Source organism: Medicago sativa, chromosome 4, assembly GCF_051527215.1.
Source record: "Medicago sativa cultivar Bolivia chromosome 4, Bolivia_mono, whole genome shotgun sequence".
Taxonomy (NCBI): Eukaryota; Viridiplantae; Streptophyta; class Magnoliopsida; order Fabales; family Fabaceae; genus Medicago; species Medicago sativa.
The window spans coordinates 81,138,792-81,159,656 of NC_140752.1; the positions used below are offsets into that span (position 1 = coordinate 81,138,792).

The window sequence follows — 20,865 nt, forward strand, 5'->3', positions numbered from 1 at the left end:
TTTCTAACTCACACTTGCTACACAACAATCTTCCTCTCAAGTGTGAATCCATCAATTCATCATGCTAACCCCTCAAGCGGAGCGGATGCTTCTTCATCTACACAGACTTTCTTGCACCGCCGTTGCCACATCCCTAAACGTAACATGCTGTCCGAACACCTTGCCAGGAAGACTTTTGATACAAGGAGCTGATCGAATCCTTTTTGAACCATGACTATGATATTCCATTGTTGGATCACGAGGGAAGCCCAAGAGACTACCCACATTAGGCAAGGAATTTTGCTCTCCACCCAGCACGTTTTGCTCGCACCCTGCAGCCATGCCAAATTTACCCTTGCACAAGTTAACTCACGCAGCGCAAGTTAACTCACGCTGCGCAAGTTAACGAACGCCACGCAAGTTAACTCACGCAAGGTTCATGTTTTTGAACAAAACCCATCAGTCCGAACTCCAACCACCATTTTCTTTCCCTCCACCTTCAAAAACCCAAAAAGTGCGATTTTTTGGGTCTAAATCATCATCCCAAATCATTGCAAATCGTCAGGAAGCAAGTTTCTACGCTCATCAAGCATCAAATATCAGGTATTGTACCATCTAAACTCATCTCATTTTGCTGGTTTTTGAGCTTGGTTCGTCTGGTTTTCGTAGGCATTAGGGCTAGGTACGCAAGTTAACTTGCGCAGGTTAACTTGGCTACGCGACTTAACTGTCGCAAGTGCATTAGTGCTGCGTGACTTAAGTCACGCCACTGTGCAGCCATGTTTTTTTGAATTTTTTGCGCCACTTTTGTTCTTGGTTAGCTTGTTCCGCAAGTAATTTATTTTTTCTTCCTTTGTAATTTTTTTATTCAATAGATATATAGGGAGATGGTTGACAAAGTCGCGGATGATGACGTTGAACCGAAACCGGCCAAAAAAGAAGGTTCCGGCGAAGGTTCTGGCGATGTCAAACCAACCTTTAATTTGAAACCATTTAAAGTCCAAATTCCAATTCAAGCTCGAATTGGTAAAATTGAAGAACCTAAACCGGTACCTACCGGTGTTATTTGTGAAGCTCGTGACACCTCCTCATTTTTTACAACAAATGCAAGATGGAGAGATCGAGAAGAGTTACTTACTTGGGTTCACGGACAAGGGGTAAAGGCCGGATTTGGTGTTTGTATAGATAAATCCGTTATAAAAAGGCCGTACTTGACGATGCAATGTGAAAGGAGTGGGGTATACAACCCACCTAAGACAAGGAGGAAACCGAACCTTGAAGGCATTGGCTCAAGGAAATGTAATTGTCCGTTTAGGTTGAAAGGTTTCTTTGATAAGGATACAAATGATTGGTGGCTTGCAATGCTTTGTGGAATGCACAACCATGACTTGGAGGTGGGAAAGTTACAAGGACACCTAATTGCGGGTAGACTTCGTGCGGAGGAGAAGAAAAAAGTTATCGAAATGACAAAGAGCTTGGCGGTGCCTCAGAATATTCTCACCAATTTGAAGGAAAATAACAAGGAAAGTGTGACAACAATCAAGCAAGTGTACAATGTGCGAACAAGATGGCGGAAGGGGGAAAGAGGTAACATGACGGAGTTGCAATTCTTGATATCGAAGTTGGTGGAGCATAAATACGTCTATTACACAAGATGCAATAGTGAGGAAACCACTCTTGAAGACATCTTTTTTGCTCATCCAGATTCAATTAAATTGCTCAACACCTTTCCGACCGTTTTGGTCATGGACTCTACATACAAAACCAACAACTACCGAATGCCGTTGTTTGAGATAATTGGTTGCACCTCTACAAAAATGACGTATTCCGTTGGTTTCGCCTTTCTTCACTTTGAACTAGAGGATAACTTTGCTTGGGCACTTACGATGTTGAAAGGTCTCTTGTACTCAAAAGACAACATGCCTAAGGTGATTGTCACCGATAGGGATGGTGCTTTGATGAAGGCCGTTGGCACAGTTTTCCCTGAGACATAAACCATGCTTTGTTATTTTCATATTGGGAAGAATGTAAGGTCCAAGTGCATCACGGATTGTAAAGTGGTGCCAAAGCCTCCTAAGGGTACAAAACTAGACAAGAAAGAGTTGAAGAAGAACAAGATGAAGAATAGCAATGTTGTTGAGAAAGTGGGGAATGCTTGGAGAGAGTTGGTTGAATCTCCCACGGAGGAATCATATGCAAGTAATTTGTTGAAATTCAAAGAGGTATGCATGCCATTTCCGGAATTCATTAAATATGTCGAAGAAACGGTTTTGAACCTTAAGGAGAAATTTGTGAGGGCATGGACGGATAAAGTCTTGCATCTAGGGTGTAGAACCACCAACATTGTTGAATCCGCTCATGGAGTTTTGAAAAAATATTTGAGGAGTAGCATGGGTGATTTGGAATCGTGTTGGGATGAAATTCATAAGATGTTGGCGGTGCAATTTGGTGAGATACAAGGTAGTTTCGGGGGGAACAAAACGGTCTTTGAGCACAAATACAAAAAGATCAAGATGATGAAAGAGTTAGAGGGTTATGTTTCTAGAAGAGCATTGAGATTTATCTATGATGAATTGAAACAAGACATTCAGATTTGGTGAGGAAGATTGTGGTTGTGTTCAAATGACATCCTACGGGTTACCTTGTGCGTGTATTATTGCCATGAAGAGCAAGCAAAAATTGCCTCTTGTCTTGGATGATATATACCCTCATTGGAAAAGGTTGTGTGTACAAGGAGAGAAGATTGATGATGACTTTTCTGTGATGGAGGAGTGGAATGGCATTCAAGAACTTCTCAAGAAAAGCCCTTACAATATGAAGCTCCACATCAAAGAGATGATGCGTCAAATTGCATTTCCGGAAACCACATTGTTGTCTCCGCCTTTGAAAAAGGTGGCAACCAAGGGAGCACCTAAAAGGAAGAGGACTACACTCAAAGTGTCATCAACGGGTCGAATCCCCTCTAGGTGGGAGACCATTGATTCTCAAAATCCGGATAGTCAACCTTCACAACCAAAGAGGTCACTTCCAAAGAGGAAAGATGCACGCCTTGGCACTTACTCCCGCTCACAAGCTTCATCCTCTACTTCAAAACCATTTTGGAATATCCCATACATTCACAAATTCCAAATATCATGAGGCCTTTTGTTGAACAAATTGTGAATGTTAAAGGGGATGGTCATTGTGGATTCCGGGTGACAGCTAGGCACTTGGGGATGGATGAGGAAGATCATGTGTTGGTTCTTCAAGCACTTATTCAAGAGTTGAGAAATCATAAGAGTGACTACATGCCGATATATGACACGGAGGAGCGTTATAACATAATCTTGAATGGTTTATACCCTCCTAAACGTACAATTGGTGTTGCGCCTCCAGATAAGTGGATGACCACTCCGGATATGGGTCATATTATTGCTTCCTGCTACAAAAGACCTGTTGTTCTATTGACTTTGCCCGAAACGACGGGTGGTGTATGTGAGACATATTTCCCAATCCGAAGTGCTCCTCCACTTAATCCACATTCCAACATCATGTGTCTTAGCTTAATTCCCGGTCACTATCTTCATGTGATTTTGAAGGAAGGTTGTCCGTTACCACCGAGTTGTAAGGAGTGGATGAACAACAAGATTGGTGAGGCGGAGAATTGGCATTTTGCGTTTTTGGATAGACAAAACGCTTTCAATGAACTCATGTCTAAGGAGCCTAAGCCGCCAAAGAAACCAACAAATGAGCACAATCCAATTGTTTGTGGTGATACTCCCACCCCGCAAAAAAAGGAACAAGAATTTGAATGGACGGAGGACATGGAAGAGGACGACAATTTAGGAATGTCACTAGACCTCTTAGATAGGTTATTATAGGTTAGGACAGTTATAGGTCGGTCGGTGTTTGTCCTATTTTTTAGTGGTATTACACCCCGACATATTTTTTGGTGGCCGGTTATGTAATTTGTATATTTGTGGCCAATATGTAACTAATATTATATATATTAAATGAAATGAATTATTTTTTTGGTGGCCGGTTATGTCACACCAATTATTGCTTGCATTACTTACTTTGTCTCTAATTATTCAACTATTTATTTTATCTCATTTATCTCATATTTGTTTTTCATTATATTTTTGTGAAGTTTGTGAGGTGAAACATGTCTGAAGATGCACAAGATCCGGTTAAACTTGAAGTCCGTTATGTAGATGTGAAAAAGTGGGCTTGGTTCACTGTAAACCCCACCGACAAGTTGGACGAGTTGAAGGCAAAGCTTGACGACTTCTTTATCCATATAGGTTCAAATCATAGAACACGTGATGTGATAATAAATGTGTCAGGCCTGGACTTGGGGGAGGATAAGGAAGAGGACTTCTGGAAGACCGTGTATTATCCACAACTTCTCAAAGATGATAGCGACGTTGATTTCATGTTTAGGGTAATGGTTGAGAATAATACTTTGTATCTTTTTGTCCGATCCGTTGAAGTGTAATCGTTATTTAAGTGTAATAGTGTAATGTTTGACCGTTTATGTGAGACTATGTAATTTTATAAATTTATGGACAAATTTGTGTAATTTGGATCGTTTACGTGTCATTAAGTGTGTTTAAATGATTACGAGTCATTACCGGCGAATTTGTGTAATTTGGACCGTTTGGATCGTTATGTGTGATTATGTGATTGTAAAAAAACGATGTTTTGGTGTAATTTTGATCGATTGTGTCGTATTATCCAATAATATTGTTAAACTGGCGTAATTAGGTTCAATTATGAGCATATTAGGGTTTGGACCCAATCTGCATTCAATGCACATCAGTACAGCATTTAATGATGTTCTGATATATCAGTAGTGCGTGAGTTAACTCGCGCAAGTGTAACACATTGCGTGAGTTAACTCACGTAGTGTCTTATAATATATGTGACTATGCGTTAGTTAACTAACGCATAGTTTTACACTTGCGCATCTTAAGTCACGCAACGTTACTTAACTAACGCATAGTATTACACTTGCGTTAGTTAACATGCGCAAGGGCAATTTTGGCATGGCTGCAGGGTGCGAGCAAAACGTGCTGGGTGGAGAGCAAAATTCTTAGGCAAGAGCAACCACACAAGTGAGTTGGACACCGCACCTTTTCCCAAAACCTTAAGAAAATAGGTTTATAAGTCATCTTACTTATAAAGTGTTCAACCTCTCATTTTCTAACTGATGTAAGATTTCTAACTTACCCTTAATACAAAACACAGTGGACTAAAATCTTCTAATACGAAGGAAGTAAAAAAATATATTTGAAAAATTTTTAGTGTTGTTGAATGAAATAATTTTTTGCCTAGTGTAATTTTTGAGAGTATCTTCAAATTCTTCAACGTAAATTGTATTGTTTGTATGATAAATTTTTGGCTTAATAGGTCATTTGGTCCCTTAATTAATTTCAAGTTTTCATTTTGGTCCCATAAGTAATAAAACTCATGTTTTGGTCCCTCAAGTTTGCCTCCGTCGGTCAAATAAATCCCATACAGTTAAGTTTAACCCCAAATGTCTATGGTGGACCAACCTTAAGAGTGGTCCACCGTAGACTTCATTAATTTTTTAAATTTTGACCGTTTGATATTTTAAAAAAAAGGCTACCATTGGATTATGAAGGACTACTTTATCTTACAATGATCCAACAACAACTACCATTGGATTAAAAAAAAGGCTACCATTGGATTATATTTCCATTTCTTCATCTTCTTCCTTCCTCTTCTTCATACATTCAACATCATCTTCATTCTTCATCACTCACTCATAAACAACCCAGTTTTTACTCATAAACAACCCAGTTTTTTTTTTCTTTTTCAGGACAATATCATTAACCAAAATAATATATATCATTTTCATCTTCATCAGCAACATTCATCAAAAATTCAGAAAAACAAAAAAATGTAATCGAACCAAAATCATCACCAAACATGACATTTTTTTTTTCTTAGAAAATCACAAAACATATTATTAACAACAACAACTTTTCACCCAAAATCGAACCAATGCAAAAAATGTTGTTTGGGTTAAAGAGAAAATTGGTTGTGAAAGAAAAAGAGATTTATGAAAAGCAGGATTTGATAGAATCGATCCACAGAGAAAATCGAAAAGATGAACACAGACATAGCAGCATCAACAAAACCATAACACCCAGTCATTGATCGCAACCCACCATTCACATCCGTCGTCGGAAACTTCAACCCTCTCGACTACCTCCGTTTCACCACCATCGCCGGCATTTCCGTCACCGTCGGTTATCTTTCCGGTAACCATCTTTCTTCAATTGAATTTAATTGAATTGTAAATTGAAAAAATTGTAACTTTTGAAATTGGGAAATTTGTGTTTTAGGGATTAAGCCTTGAATTAGAGGACCTTCAATGGTGACTGGTGGATTGATTGGTGTTATGGGTGGATTCATGTATGCTTATCAGAATTCAGCTGGGAGAAACATGGGTTTCTTTCCTAATGATGCTGAGGTAGCTCGTCACAACAATTTTTTTTTTGGTTCATATTTAATGAAGAGAAAAAAAAACCCTCTTTTTAATGAGTTGTTGAACAATCAAATTTTTATGTATTGTTGTTGTTATTGTGATGATGATTTTTGAAGGATTATGTGTATCAATTTGGTTCAAAAGTTAGTAGATTTCTGTGATTTGTTTTGTGTAAAAAAAAAAAAAAAAAAGATTTAAGGAGGAGATATAGGGAGCAGTGTTATGATATGAGATTGGGAGGGAAGATACGCTGTTATAAGAATGAACAAAAAAAATTCTGGGCTTTTTCTGGTTGGATTTTGTATGAAGATGGATGATGAAGATGGTGTGTTGATGAAGGATGAAGATGAAGAAATGGGGAAAATATTAGCTATTGATGGTCTATTGTAACATACAATGGATCTTCATAATTCAACGGTCATCTTTTTAAAAAATAAATCGAATGGTTTAAATTAAAGAAATTATTAGGGTCTATGGTGGACCACCTATAATGTTGGTCCACCATATGCATTTGAGGTTAAACTTAACAGCAGGGATTTATTTGACCGACGGAGAGACAATTAAGGGACCAAAACATGAGTTTTATTACTTATGAGACCAAAATGAAAACTTAAAATTAATTAAAGGACCAAATGACCTATTAAGCCTAAATTTTTAAAATGATTGATTTTTTCAAAGCTAAATTTAGGATGTTGTCATACCATGTCTAAAAACTAATAATGTGAACATCCTTCCTTACTCTATCAAATGTGAATCTCAAATCAAATTGATTCCGATAATTCTTTCAAATTGTGCAAATTGATTCCTATATACTGTATTACAAATTGATTCTTTCAAAGCAACTATGATTGGTTTAGTTGTGAGGGATTTAGATAGTATACATGTGTGGTCCTAATTTCATTCCTCAGACCATCCCCAATGGTGGTGTCTTTACCAATTAAGACACCGTACCTAATAGGTACCCTCATTGGGGATTTTTTTTTTTTGGGGTCTCTTAAGACTCGGGGTCTTATTTAAGACCCCCAACTTTAAACGGGACCCGCACGCTTTTAATATTAAAAAATTGAAATGTAGTGATATAAAGTTATTGATAGTTGATTAGTGGGTCCCATTTAAGAACTTTGTGTGAGATCTGGGTTGGAGGGATTGAGTGCTTATTAGGTACTACTATTAAAAAATAATAAAAGAGTGATGTGTACGTGTGGGACCCATTTAAGTACCCAAAAATGGATGTCTCCATTGTGGATGCTCTCATTGTATCCATTGCACACAAATAGAAAACTTGACACGTTAATTAAACCTCATTTTTATTTTTTATTTTTGAATTTTGCCATTCAGTCCCTATAATTTTCAAATTTCGTAAATTGATCCCGACAAATATTTAAAAAAATTGTAAATTAGTGTTATAGCTTTTTTAAAAATTATAAATTAGTCCCTAAACTTTTCAAAAATTGCAAATTGATTCCCATTCTTTTACAAATTGGTATATATTTTACTTATTTTGAAATTGACCTCTCAACTTTTTGAAATTTAAAAATTGCCGCAAATATTTTGCTCCTAATGTGAACTAACAGAACCCCCTTGCCCTGTCTGTGATTGTAATCTTGTATATGGTCAAAAAAATATAGCTGATCAATGTACTCAACCAACCCTCTCGACCGGAAACTCAACAACAGAAGCTCGTTCACGATATTCTGCCCAACCTCTCCAGGTTTTCTAAAAGAATCTAAAAAGTTTGGTGTATGAAATGGTACTTTTAGTTCAATTTGTTTTCATTCTGATAATCTTATTTCAAGATACTTGTTTCAAAATTAACTTTTCATCATGCTAATTTTACTTTACTAGTCTAGAACGAACGCTTATCAATTTTCAATTCATACATATGTCTATCTTGACCTTAATCATAGAGTTCAAATCCTCACATGGATAGGAGGAGTTAGGGTCCCAAGGTTAAACATGTATCTGTTTCACAATTAATATCGTTTTAGCAAAAAAATATATGTTTCAAATTGAATGCCATTTTTCACTTTTCATGCAACATTTGAGAATTTGAGAAGCAGCATCTTAAACTATTGGAGCAACATGGTTCCTGTTTTCCCTGTTTTCTCGTGTTGGGCGGTTAAGAGCCAACACGAGAGTAAAGTAAGTGTAGCGAAGATGAGGATGTTGCGTTGGATGAGTGGTAAGACTAGACAAGATAGGATTATGAATGACACCATTAGAGAGAGAGAGAGTGGGGGTAGCACCTATAGTAGAAAAGTTGGTAGAAAATAAGCTTAGATGGTTTGGACATGTAGAGAGAAGATCCGTAGATGCCGTTGTAAGAAGAGTAGATCAAATGGAGGAGAGTCAGGTTAAAAGAGGTAGAGGAAGACCTAAGAAAACCATTCGAGAAACGGATTTAGAGGTCAATGAGTTGGATCCAAATATGGTTTTTGATAGAACACTATGGCATCATTTGATCCATGTAGCCGACCCCACTTAGTGGGATAAGGCTTGGTTGTTGTTGTTGTTGTGATATCTTTAATCAAATTGTTATGATAGCATGAAATGAAATAAAGTAATTAGCACGTCTTGGTGGCCATGTAATTGATTCTTTAGGTGCATTTTGCAGAATCAAGTAACTTTTGACATTTAAAAAGATATTAATCGAGCTTTGGAAAATGATTTCGGTATGGTATTAGAAATAGGTAAAGACTTCAAAAAAAGGAGGAGAATTGGTAACATAACCTTAACAGTTCTTACAACTGCCGCACAATAGTCCTTACATCAGCAGTAGATGATTAGGGTTCAGAGAGGAGGAAGATAATGTAAGAGAAGGAAAAGCAAGAGATAAAAGTAAAAGTATGAGGAAGATGTAGAGGGTGGAGAGAATAATGGAATGAGGGTGGAGAGAAAAGTAGAGAATAATGTAAGATAATGCACTATGCCCAAATCGCATGTATGATGCAGCCATGATAATCCTCTTGCTATTCCAAGTGTAATGTTTACCCTGTCATGCCATTTCAATCTTATGACTTCACTTTCCAAAGGATGCAACCATTTGGAAAGCCTTCCATTTGACATGTATGCGTATGCCAAGAGCCTTTCATTTCCTTCAATGCAGAACCCAAGCAGGGGAACTATATTTTTGTGTCTGTACTTACACAAAATTGTTGTTTCTAAAAGGAACTGCCTTTTAAAGAGGCGAGAGTCAAATAGTCTCTTAACAGCTAGCAATTGACCATTAGGCAGAAACCCTTGGTACATCATTCCCATCTTTCCTACCCCAATGAAATTGTCCATAGAGAAGCAATCAACTGCATCACACAGTTCTTCCAGCCATATTGTTGACGTCAGTCTTTCCAACAGTACATATATCTGTGGATCATGTGTAATTTTCTTTACAACAGACAATATACACTGATTAAACTAAAAAAAACAATTCCATACAAGGTGTAATTTAAAAGATAGAACTATTTAATGAAGAGATTGAGTACCTGTTTGGTTTCTCTGTGTACCATCCTCGAATGCAACAATTGGTGCATCTGATTAACTACCATCTGTGTTCTCCTGCTGGTGATGGAGATAATATATTTGCCCAATTCTATAGCTTTGTGATTTCATTTCATCTATACTATTTTTTATAGTCTCATGATAAGATTCGATTCAAGCAATTCTTGGATCTCACAAGTAACATATTTTGATTCGTGTTGTTGGGTGTGTGATTTTTCAAAGTATTATTATTATTCAGTTCACTCTCTAAAAATCCCAGCTACTGTCTTTTCTTTTTTGGATTCCATCAACCTCAATACCTCATATTGGGTTTATTTATGTAAGTAAATTATTGATTTTTATGTTGCTGTTTTCTTTTTCTTTGATTTTGAACTTGGAATACACTTTGATCTTCTATACATTTCAACTAATGATATTTTTTTTTTACTTTTTGTTTTTTAACCCGTGATGACAGCCTATGCTATGGTGCTTTTGCAGATCCTTTCATGTGGGGGTCTTAGATGATGGAGTCTTGCGAGTGTATCGACACACCTTATCCCCTGATGATCTTCTTGTCAAGTATCAATACATCTCCAATGTTCTAATCGCGCTTGGTTATTTCTCAATTCCTGTTGAACTCATTAATTTTGTTCGGAACTTCTGGATTTTTCAAGATGATTATAGAGGATTGAAGAAGAAGAATCTGCAGATTCAGAAAAGATTTTTTTTTTGGTTACAAAGCTAATCAAACAAAAGAAACACAAAGAAAAAAGAAAAGAAGAAACAACTAGGCCCTAGGGAAATAAACTCCCGAAGCGTCACTCCTTAACAGCCCAATGAGATCTGTTGGAGGAGAGGGATGAATAATGATGTCAACATCTGAATCAACCCCTAATTTAGCCATATAGTTTGCACTCTGGTTGCCTTCTCTGAGAGTGTGCTGAAGAGAGAGATTACCGGTGGTAAGAAGGTCCTTAATGTCCTGAATTAGGACAACATAAACATGGTAGCGCTGAGTGCCCCCCTTTATGAGATTAATGGATAAGAGAGAATCCGAGTAACAAACCAAATCAATGATGCCCATGCTTCTTGCCAATCTAAGGCCGTGGTAGATTGCTGTTAGCTCAGCCAGCAAGAAATCATTAGAGTGGGAGATCGAACCTGAGAAGGTTGAGAGGAAAAAACCAGTGTTGTTTCGGAAAATGCCACCAAAACCGATACGTATATGAGTCCCATTACAGCTTCCGTCAACATTCAGAATGGTAAACATACGGTTGCCGCAATTCCATTTAACAAAACGCTCAGGAGTGGCAATCGAATCTTCTTGATAGAGGGAAGAAATGATAGTGTCAGCAGAGTTATGAATGCTAGTGATAAGACGAGTTAAGGACCAAGTCTCATTTTTGAGGCACATTAAATTTTGATGTCTCCAGACCCACCAAAGACTAGCAAGAAATAAAGTGGGGGCGAGCACCGTTAATGTTAGAACGAATCCAATCTCTCGCACAAGTAGAAGAGAAAAAATCATGACTTGAAAATCCAGCTTTGTGCCATATGGTTTTTGAGTGACTACAATCTTGGACACAATGGAGGAAGGTTTCTTCATGAGCTCCACAACGGGTGCAAGTGGCTGATTGCGCTATATTGCGATGGTGAAGCAAGGAGAGGGTTGGTGCAGCATCATGACAAGCTAGCCGAACAAGAAATTTGAATTTTTCCGGGACTTTCATTTTCCAAATCCAAGACCAAGAAAGTTGGTTAGTGGCGGGAACTTGAGATTCATATAGGGAGAGAAGCCAAGTGTAACCACTTTTAGCAGTGTAAACCCCATTTTTGTTGTGAGACCAAATGAACGCATCTTCAACAGAGGCATTAAAAATAATGTGAGTGTTGTTGATGTAGTCTTCAATTTCAGTAGGAAGAGTGGTGTAGAGAGCTTGAGTATGTAATCCATTGTTGGAAAACACGTCTTTAACTGAAAGATGAAGATCATGAATATCAATAATAGGGGCAAGAGTACCAAGGAAATCATGAGGACTCCAGTTGCTAAACCAAAAAGAGGAGGATCCCGAGCCTGCCCTCCAAGAGTAACCGTGTTTTAGGATGTTTTTTGCATGGATAATGGAAGACCAAGAAGGAGAGCAGTTGGCGTGGGCATTAGCATGAAGAAAATTTGGACCACCTTTGTTGGAAAGGAGGCTCACCCAAAGCTTGTTTTTAGATTGGACCATGTTCCAGGCAAGTTTCCCAAGAAGACATGTGTTGACTTCTCTGGCTTCTCTAATACTCAAACCACCAAGGTGCTTTGGCCTAGTAATTTTCTTTCAATTTACCAAGTGGACTCCCTTGTTGTGCAGACCTCTCCAAACAAAATTTCGGGTTGTTTGATCAATGCTATCACAAATATTCTGAGGAAGCCAATTAATCTGCATATAATAAGATGAGATGGAAGATAAAACAGAAGTTGCTAAAGCCAATCTACCTGTTCTGTTGAGGAGTTTATTCTTCCAAGATGCCAACCTGAAATGGAAGTGAAAAAATAAAAATAAAAACGAATGAGTTGGATATTTTTTTAAAAAATTACACAAGTGGCATCTGACTCAGCTAAATGAGATGCCACATATACGTTGACTGGGTCAAAATTGGATAGGGGGCCTAAACTGCAAAAGGGGGCATACTTAAGGGTTAAAATTGTTATTATTTTTTATAGGGAGTCAAAATCGCAACTTCGTAATACGGGGGTCAAAACTGCTATTAAGCCTAAAACATACTCCCTCCGTTTCAAAATGAGTGTCGTTTTAGGTGTTTACACATATATTAAGAAATGCAATGATTAAAAGAAAGAGAATGATTATTTTACTAAATTATCCTTATTAGCTATTGGTTAGTTTTAAAAGTAATACTTTGGAAGTAGTGTGCAGAGTATTAATTGGAGGGTACAATTGAAAAGAAAAAGTTATTATTGCATTGGAAACTGAAAGTGACATTCATTTTGAAACAAATTTTTTTGGCTAAAGCGACACTTATTTTGAAACGGAGGGAGTACAATAGTAATAGATTTGAGTTTCAAATGTTTTACTTAATTCAAAGACAAAGGACATTGTTTAGTTTGCTTGTGGAACGGGTTAGGATAACATTACTATCATAATATACTCTACACTTTGAGAGGATTAGAGGTGTGTTAATCCTCAACAGCCAATTTGTCTACAGCCTCTCTGTTGCACTATTCTCATCCGTTGGATTAATCTAATGATTGAGATATCTATTAAACACTAAATCAATATTTGTAACCTTTTTGGAGACCGTTGATTGCCTAAGACAGAGAAGGAGGCTATAGAGCAGTCCAGTGATCCACCCATGGCAGCAGCTTGTTTGTGGAGAGGTGCCTAACTGGATTGCGCCACCAGCGGTGGAGCTTTTGGAGGTACGGAAAATTCTGCTTGTGACTTCCATATCAAACACCAGACCTTATTAAATAGTAGAGATTGAGAGTTTTAGAGAGAAGAAGATAATGGTTGACATGTTGATTTATTAACAAATGAGGCACAAGAGCTTGTTAAATGCAACCATCTTGGCTAAAAAGGAGGCATGATGGTATAAGGTAAAACTAGTATTTAATATAAACACAATGTATGTTTGGTTTTGGAGTTACAAGAGTTGATTTTGAGTGAATTGATTCTGTAAAATTGATTTTGACTGTCAAAGTGATTTGAACTATAAATTCGTGTGTAAACATCAATTCGACAATCAAAATTACAAATCCTAACTTTTTTGGAGGCAAAATCAATTGTATTTGAAAGCAACCAAACATGTTAGAATCAATTCTACATCTCTTAGGGGAGACATCAGGAGACAGAGAGGGAGCACGGAAATAGAATCTTAGAACTAGAGTGAGGGCCTATTTGGAATTTTTCTTTATAAAAAAAATAAAACAATTATAGGGCTGGCTGCGACCAACCTGTATCCTTCATGAGCTTCATCTATGCGGAAAAGGCCGCCATTCTGTGGCAGTGATAGGCATTTACAAAAGACACGACTCACTTTGCAGGTGAGTTTGACAATGTTGATGGCTCTAGTTTGTACTTTTGGATTTGACATTGTAGTTGAGTATATTGCAAAAAGTTTCTCTAAATTTGATGATTTTGATGTTTACTATTTTGATTTATTTGTGTTATTATTATGTTTCTCATTTTCATGTGAAGTATGTAAAACTTTAAACTAATAGGATGAGTTAATTGTGTGCATGCTTACCATACTGCATCTTTCTTCTCTTCTTTTAACCTGAGACTGCCACGAACATTAGACACGGTAAACTGACATTACAACAAAATTGCTTTTGCAGGTATTCAACTGGGAATCATCCAAATACAATTGGTGGGAAAATTTAGAAGTTCCTAACATAGCCAAATCTGGATTTATTTGTCGAACAACATTTGGGACAGGGCATCTTAAACTACTGGAGCAACATCAGTTCTGTTTTGGCCTGTAAGTTCAATTTTCGGAATTTGTATCGTGATTTTTAATCAAGTTGCTATTACAGCATGAAATGAAATGCATAATTAACACGTCTTGGTGGCTATATTATTGATTCTTTAGTCGCAATTTGGAGAATTAAGTGACTTTGACTTTCAAAAGTATATTAAACGAGTTTTGGAAAAAGATGAGTAGTTAACGGTCCTTATGACTGGTTTACCATAGTTATACAGCAGCTGGAGAGGTTCCGGGTTAAAAGAGGAGGAGAAAAAATGTGAAAGCGAGAGAAAAGTAAGATATAAATAAAAGTATGTGAGAGATGTAGAAGGTGGAGAGAGTTCAGGTCCAATTTGGTTACAAAAAAATAAAAATTAATGGACTGAAAGCTATCCAACTTTTAATCTATATTTTATCAGGAGAGCAATACAATTTTTATTACAATTACAATGATGCAAAAGTAGTCTTTTTTTCGAGATTATAACAAAGCCTACGTATTAAAAAACCAACCCTAACTTTTTATAACTCGGTAATTTCATCTGCAATGATTCCAGAATCAATTTGTGATACACCGGCTGAGTTAGAATCATCACTAGAGCCATACTGTGTCTTCCTTACATTGCTCAAATTATTGTAAACTTCAAGCATTGTTGGCCTTTGGTATATAGGTTTAACACACTCACAAGCAATCTTTAGGAGAGTACATACTTCGTTTTCAAAACCTTCAGCAGTCAAAGATTTATCAATGGTATTGTAAAAATTCGAAGGGTTTTCATAGAGATTAGTGATGGTGGTGAATAAACGATTCAGTTCGTTATATGTTTTCCCTGTAATCAGTTCAAAAAGCACACTTCCAAAGTCATAGACATCCTTCTTTCCATCGTTTACTTTAAACATCATGCCAAGATCATCCTCAATGTTGGGATTCATAAATTTGGCCTCTCCAAAGTTGGATATTTTGGGTTCAAAGTTCTCATCTAGCAATATGCATTCTGAACATATATTAAAATGCGCTATGCCCAAATCACAGCTATGATGGAGCCATGATAATCCTCTTGCTATTCCAAGTGCAATGTTGACCCTCTCAGGCCATTTCAGTCTGATGACTTCACTTTTCAAAGGGTGCAGCCATTTGGAAAGCCTTCCATTTGACATGTATTCATATGCCAAAAGCCTTTCCTTTCCTTCAATGCAGAATCCAAGCATGGGAACTATATTTTTGTGTCTGTACCTACCCATAATCGTTGTTTCTAAAAGGAACTGCATTTTAAACAACTGAGAGTCAAACAGTCTCTTAACAGCTAGTAACTGACCATTGGGTAGTCTTCCCTGGTACATCATTCCCATCTTTCCTACCCCAATGGCACTGTCCATTGCGAAACAGTCAGTTGCGTCGCGCAGTTCTTCGAACCATATTGTTGATGTCAGTCTTTCCAATAATGCAGTGATTTGTGGATGCATCTATAAAAAAAATCACACTGGCATTATATACCAATTAAACTGAAAAATTATTCAAAACAGAATTTGTTTAAAAAGAGGGTTAATGAAGAGAGTACCTCTTTGCTTTCTTTGTGCGTTAGCCACGGATGTAAATATTCGTGCACATGATTAGCTACCACTCTTGACCTCCTGCTGACGATGGAGCAAATACATTTGCCAAATTCATTAGCTTTGTTTATGTGATTGTTTTCTTTCTTCGTAAGTTGCACACATTTGGAGTAGAACATACATGTCAGCATAACATAACATGTGAGTGAAAAAACATATCCAACAATAAGACCACTCTTGAATGATTGGAGGAAATCGTTGGGCTTGCCACAAACTCCACTATTGTTAGCATAGTTAAAATCTCCTTCACTGAAGTTGTCGAACACCGGCACTTGCCCACACAATTGATTGTTAGCAACAGAAATTGTTTTAATTCTACTAAGTTGGCCAAGTCCTTTTGGAATTTCGCCGCTTAACATATTGTTCTCAAGTTTAAGAGTGTGAAGGTAAGTGCAGTTTACTATAGTTGTGGGAATTTCACCGGTGAATTTGTTACTAGAGAGATCAAGGTTGGTAACAAATGTGAGTATCCTTGAAATATCAGACGGGATGGATCCCGAGAGGTCATTGAGCGAAAGGTCTAAGCCCGTCAACGAAGAGCAATTTTCAAGTCCCCGTGGAAACTGACCCTTCAACCCCATGTTAGATAGTTTGAGATTTAGTACTCTATTTTCATCTGGATGCCAGCATTCAACACCAGTAAATTTGCATATGAAACCTTCTGTTCTGTTGTTGAAGTCCCAGTTTTGTAAGAAATTATTTGGGTCTTCCAATGAATTCTTAATGGATTTTAAACAGAAGATATCAGTATTATTAGCACTTTGACTAGTCATTAACGTACTGAGGCACAAGATTAATATTTGGAAAAGAATATCCCTTTTTATTTCAAAAGCCATTCCTGTGCAGACAAAAAAAAAAACTGAGATTGTATCGAGAAGAAAGGTGGGTTAAGAAGAGAAAATTGAAAAATTTAGGCGAAGAATGATGTAAAAATTCAAGATACAGAAAATCCAAATACCAAAGGATTTAGTGATCTATATTCTATAACGTTTTTTCTTTGACCAAGATTATAATGTCATGGAGTAAATAGTTACACTGATTATTTTTTTGAAGCACGCTGATAAATGAGGAAGAAAAGTGAGTTAAGAAGAGAAATTGGAAAATTATGATGAAGAATGATGTGGAAATTCAGGAAATCCAGTCACCAAATGGAACATATCAGAAATTACTAGTGATGTGAGAAAATAAAACTCTACACTTTTTCTTTTTGAGAGGAAAACTCTACACTTATAATCACAATAAAGAAACTATTATTTGTACTTTTTTAGAATAACGCTATTAAATTGGACCATATCAGAAACTGTACCTGTAAGCTTCACCTTAGCTCAACATGCATGAAACATTGAGCTACCTACAAAGTAAAACTAACATCTAATAAATTAAACTCTAACCTGGTTGGTTGTCTTGTATGTGGCTACGATTCTCAGTGTCTCACCAGCGATTAGAAGTTTGGTTTAATTACTTTTCTGTATATGTGTATATATCGCATTTCACTGGCCGCCCGCCACTCTGAATATTCATTAGGATAGTTGGAAAATTGAACAACTTTGTTTGCAAAAGTCTAAAATGTTGACTCACAAAGTCAATCGCAAGGAAATGACACTGTTTAGTTTGCTTATGGAACGTGTTAGGAAAATACGATCATAATTTACTTGACATTGAGACTTCGAGTTTTAGAGGATTTTAGAGTTTCTTTCACGCGCACATAAAATAAGAAATAGGAGACACAAATTTTTTTTTTTGACAAAAAATAGGAGACACAATTAATTCAAACCAAAATAGGATAAAAGCAGGGCCGGCCCATAGCCCGTCGAGGCTGGGTGACGACACCGGGCCTCCAATTTTTTGGGGCCCAAATTTTTTTTTTTTTTTATATGTAAGACACGAAAATAATGGTTATATATCTATTGAAAGAGAATTATTTTAGTGTGTACAGCTTGCTTCAGTGGCATGGCCATTTTTTGTTGAGTGTGAGGTCAGGTGTTCAACACCCACCAAAATGTGATTTCTATAAAAAAAAATTTCAATTTTCTTTTTCTTTTCTTTAATTCTCTTTAATTCTTCTATTCTTTTCTTTTTTTTCTTTTCTTTAATTCTCTTTAATTCTTCTATTCTTTTCTTTTTTATTCTTTTCTTTAAATGACTTATTTGTTTTTTTTTTCTTTAAATGACTTATTTGTTTTTTTTGGGGCCCAGAATTTAATTTTTTTTCATCCCTTATAAAATTAAAACTGGGCCTATGAATTTGTTAAAATGGCCCTGGATAAAAGTAAAACAAACAATGGTATAATTGATTAGAGTCTTGTACCAAAACGAAAGTACTAATAAACCAGGTGATTTAACCAAAGACGAATTGTTAAGGAGAACCTATTTCGATTCTTAGGTGAAATAATTTTTTGTCAGACTTTACTTACTTCGGTCGAACTTCGGGTTATTATGGTCCATTTTCATATGAATCGAAGGGTTAAAAAAAAATACTAATAGAGTAATTTATTTGGGCTTAATTGCACTTTGGCCCCCTATCTTTCCAAAACTTGCGGTTACAGCCCCCTAACTAATTTAAATACAAAACAGCCCCCTAAGTATTGAATCTTTGGCAGTTTTGGCCCCTCAAGGCCAAAAAAAAATAAAAAAAAAGACACGTGGCACCTCATTTAGGGTGCCACGTCAGCGTTGGGGGCCAAAACTGCCAAAGATTCAATACTTAGGGGGTTGTTTTGTATTTAAATTAGTTAGGGGGCTGTAACCGCAAGTTTTGGAAAGATAGGGGGCCAAAAGTGCAATTAAGCCATTTATTTGATTTAAAGTTAATCTCGAAGGCACTAATAGAGTTTTTCCTTGTGCCGCTCACTCCTTCCTTCTTCCTTCTGTTAGGGTTTGAAGGAGAATGATGTATAGTGCTCCCCATATCCGTTTCCATTGCGTTACAATTTGCTCGGCCGACTTCTCAAACTCCTTCACTCATAGTTTTAAAAACTGGATCGGTCGTCGATTCGGTAACGTCATTGGGTCACCGAGTCATTGGTTCAACCACTGGGTCATTGGTTGAACCGCATGACTGAACCAAATTAAACCGATTAACTTGGTTGTAAAACTCGGTCTATATAAAAATATATTCATGTTTTAAACTGGGTTGGATCAGATTCATTTAGATCACTTAATCTTAAAAAATAAAATAAAAATCTCATAAAACCTTGTCAAAACTCCTCAAAATTAACCATAATATGTGCATTTTATACTTGCACAAAAAATACCATATTTAAATAAATTTTTAATATTTTTCCCTTAAAAAACATAAATATTAAAAATTACAACTTTTTTTTTATCAAAAACATAAAATAAAATAAAATACAACTTTTTTTTTTAACCAAGTTAGTCAAAAAAAAATTGAAGCATACATGACGACTATACCTGCTTCAAAAAAATAATAAGTGATAGTGTACCAAAAAAAAAAAAAAAAAGCATACGTGAACAATGGATTCTGAGTGAAGATTTAATTCTGCACTTGAATTTTTATATATCATCTACAATCTACAATATAAACAATTCAAACCTCTTCTATTCAATAGTACACGTGGCATTGTTATAGCCTGATTATCATTAATGCGCATATTCAATTTTTGGTCAATATCAATTGTCAACACACGGTAACAATACATGATTTTGGAAACTCCCTCCTTACATGATTGCATTCAATGCGTGATATCAACTAAACCATAATTAAGGAAAGTGTTTTGAATTCGAGCCTTAAAACATGTACTCCCTCCGGTCACATTTATAAGCATAAAATGATTTTTTAGGTACATTGAATAATTAATGTATCTAGTCACATCTATAGATTAGATACATTAATTATTCAATGTACCTAAATATTTATTTTTTGCTTATAAATGTGACCGGAAGGAGTAAGAGTTGACAATTTCGAATTACTCAATTTGAAATTGCTCGGTCCCCCTTCAAGACCATAATTTTCAACCCCAAATGCATTTTAAACATACAAAATTTTTGGCTATATAAAGCATGTATTGTTGATAGTTTTGTGCACAATTTTAATGTCATTTCACAGACCCTTTAATCTCTTTTTTTTTTCTGCATATTTTTTTTTTATCTTTTTTTCTAAATCAGCTAAATATACCTCCTCAAATCAAATTCATCTATGAAATTAACCAAACTAACGAGGGATGTTGTTGTTTCATATTTTTTGTACACATATTGTTGATATTTTTTTTCACGATGTTTTTGTTTTCATTATTTGTGGGATTTGTCCGAGTTGTGCTTTGCGACAACCACCCTTTTTCTTTGGATGTAATCACCATGGATTGAACCATATATGTATTAAATTTTAGGTGAATGTTAGTGATATATATTACAGGACAACATGTATTGATTTTTTTACTTCAAAAAAAAAAAAAACATGTATTGATTTTTGGATTGAACCCTTGAAGTGTTTGTCACATTTTCCAGGGCAACAAATTTCACATTATTGTGCGTTGTACTTTCATATATAAGTTTGATAAACACACTAAAGAGAGTTTTTTTTTTTTTTTTTTGAGAGAAACACTGAAGAGAGTAATGTGTACTCAATATCTAACTATGTGATTTCTTCAAATAATGGTTCATACTGGATCACTAGGCATGAGTATAATCTGAATTTTTAGTTCTGACACATGTTAAGATTTATGCTTCAAAAATATTTTCATCAAACATTTATATCTATCTAATTCCAATATAGTGACACATATTACAGGACAAGGTCCATGTTCAAAATTCAAAATCAGATAGAAGTAGAGAAGAGTGATCTACGAATCCCTTAATAATGTCACTCCTTAGAAGTAGAG

General features: G+C 36.1%; 3 protein-coding genes, 1 long non-coding RNA gene and 2 pseudogenes across 6 annotated transcripts; 4 read left to right on the plus strand and 2 right to left on the minus strand.

Moving 5' to 3' along the window:
* The first annotated feature begins 766 nt into the window (after window positions 1-766).
* LOC146932541 (uncharacterized) lies at window positions 767-3,927 on the plus strand (annotated as a pseudogene).
* A 196-nt stretch (window positions 3,928-4,123) lies between these two features.
* On the plus strand, window positions 4,124-4,456 carry LOC146932542 (uncharacterized). Its single transcript, XM_085707768.1, has one exon. The coding sequence runs from the start codon at window positions 4,124-4,126 to the stop codon at window positions 4,454-4,456; it is 333 nt and encodes a 110-aa protein (XP_085563894.1).
* A 1,601-nt stretch (window positions 4,457-6,057) lies between these two features.
* LOC146932543 (uncharacterized) lies at window positions 6,058-6,636 on the plus strand (annotated as a pseudogene). The gene is made up of 2 exons (XR_015007143.1): window positions 6,058-6,248; window positions 6,333-6,636. The product of XR_015007143.1 is annotated as an uncharacterized LOC146932543 (transcript).
* Window positions 6,637-10,736: 4,100 nt separating this feature from the next.
* LOC146932544 (uncharacterized) lies at window positions 10,737-11,363 on the minus strand. Its single transcript, XM_085707769.1, has one exon. It carries the CDS (start codon window positions 11,361-11,363, stop codon window positions 10,737-10,739), a length of 627 nt encoding a protein of 208 aa, XP_085563895.1.
* Window positions 11,364-13,283: 1,920 nt separating this feature from the next.
* LOC146932545 (uncharacterized) lies at window positions 13,284-14,593 on the plus strand. Its single transcript, XR_015007144.1, has 2 exons — window positions 13,284-13,550; window positions 14,292-14,593. It is a non-coding gene; the product is annotated as an uncharacterized LOC146932545 (long non-coding RNA).
* Window positions 14,594-14,797: 204 nt separating this feature from the next.
* On the minus strand, window positions 14,798-17,636 carry LOC146932546 (probably inactive leucine-rich repeat receptor-like protein kinase At5g48380). 2 transcript variants are annotated; one of them, XM_085704243.1, is made up of 3 exons: window positions 17,334-17,636; window positions 15,976-16,865; window positions 14,798-15,880 (listed from the first exon to the last, which is right to left on the minus strand). In XM_085704243.1, the coding sequence occupies exons 2-3, from the start codon at window positions 16,861-16,863 to the stop codon at window positions 14,939-14,941; spliced, it is 1,830 nt and encodes a 609-aa protein (XP_085560369.1). In that variant the 5' UTR covers window positions 16,864-16,865; window positions 17,334-17,636; the 3' UTR covers window positions 14,798-14,938. The 2 variants fall into 2 exon arrangements, with proteins under 2 accessions (XP_085560369.1, XP_085560368.1); XM_085704242.1 differs by having other exon boundaries at window positions 17,419-17,635.
* Window positions 17,637-20,865: the final 3,229 nt, after the last annotated feature.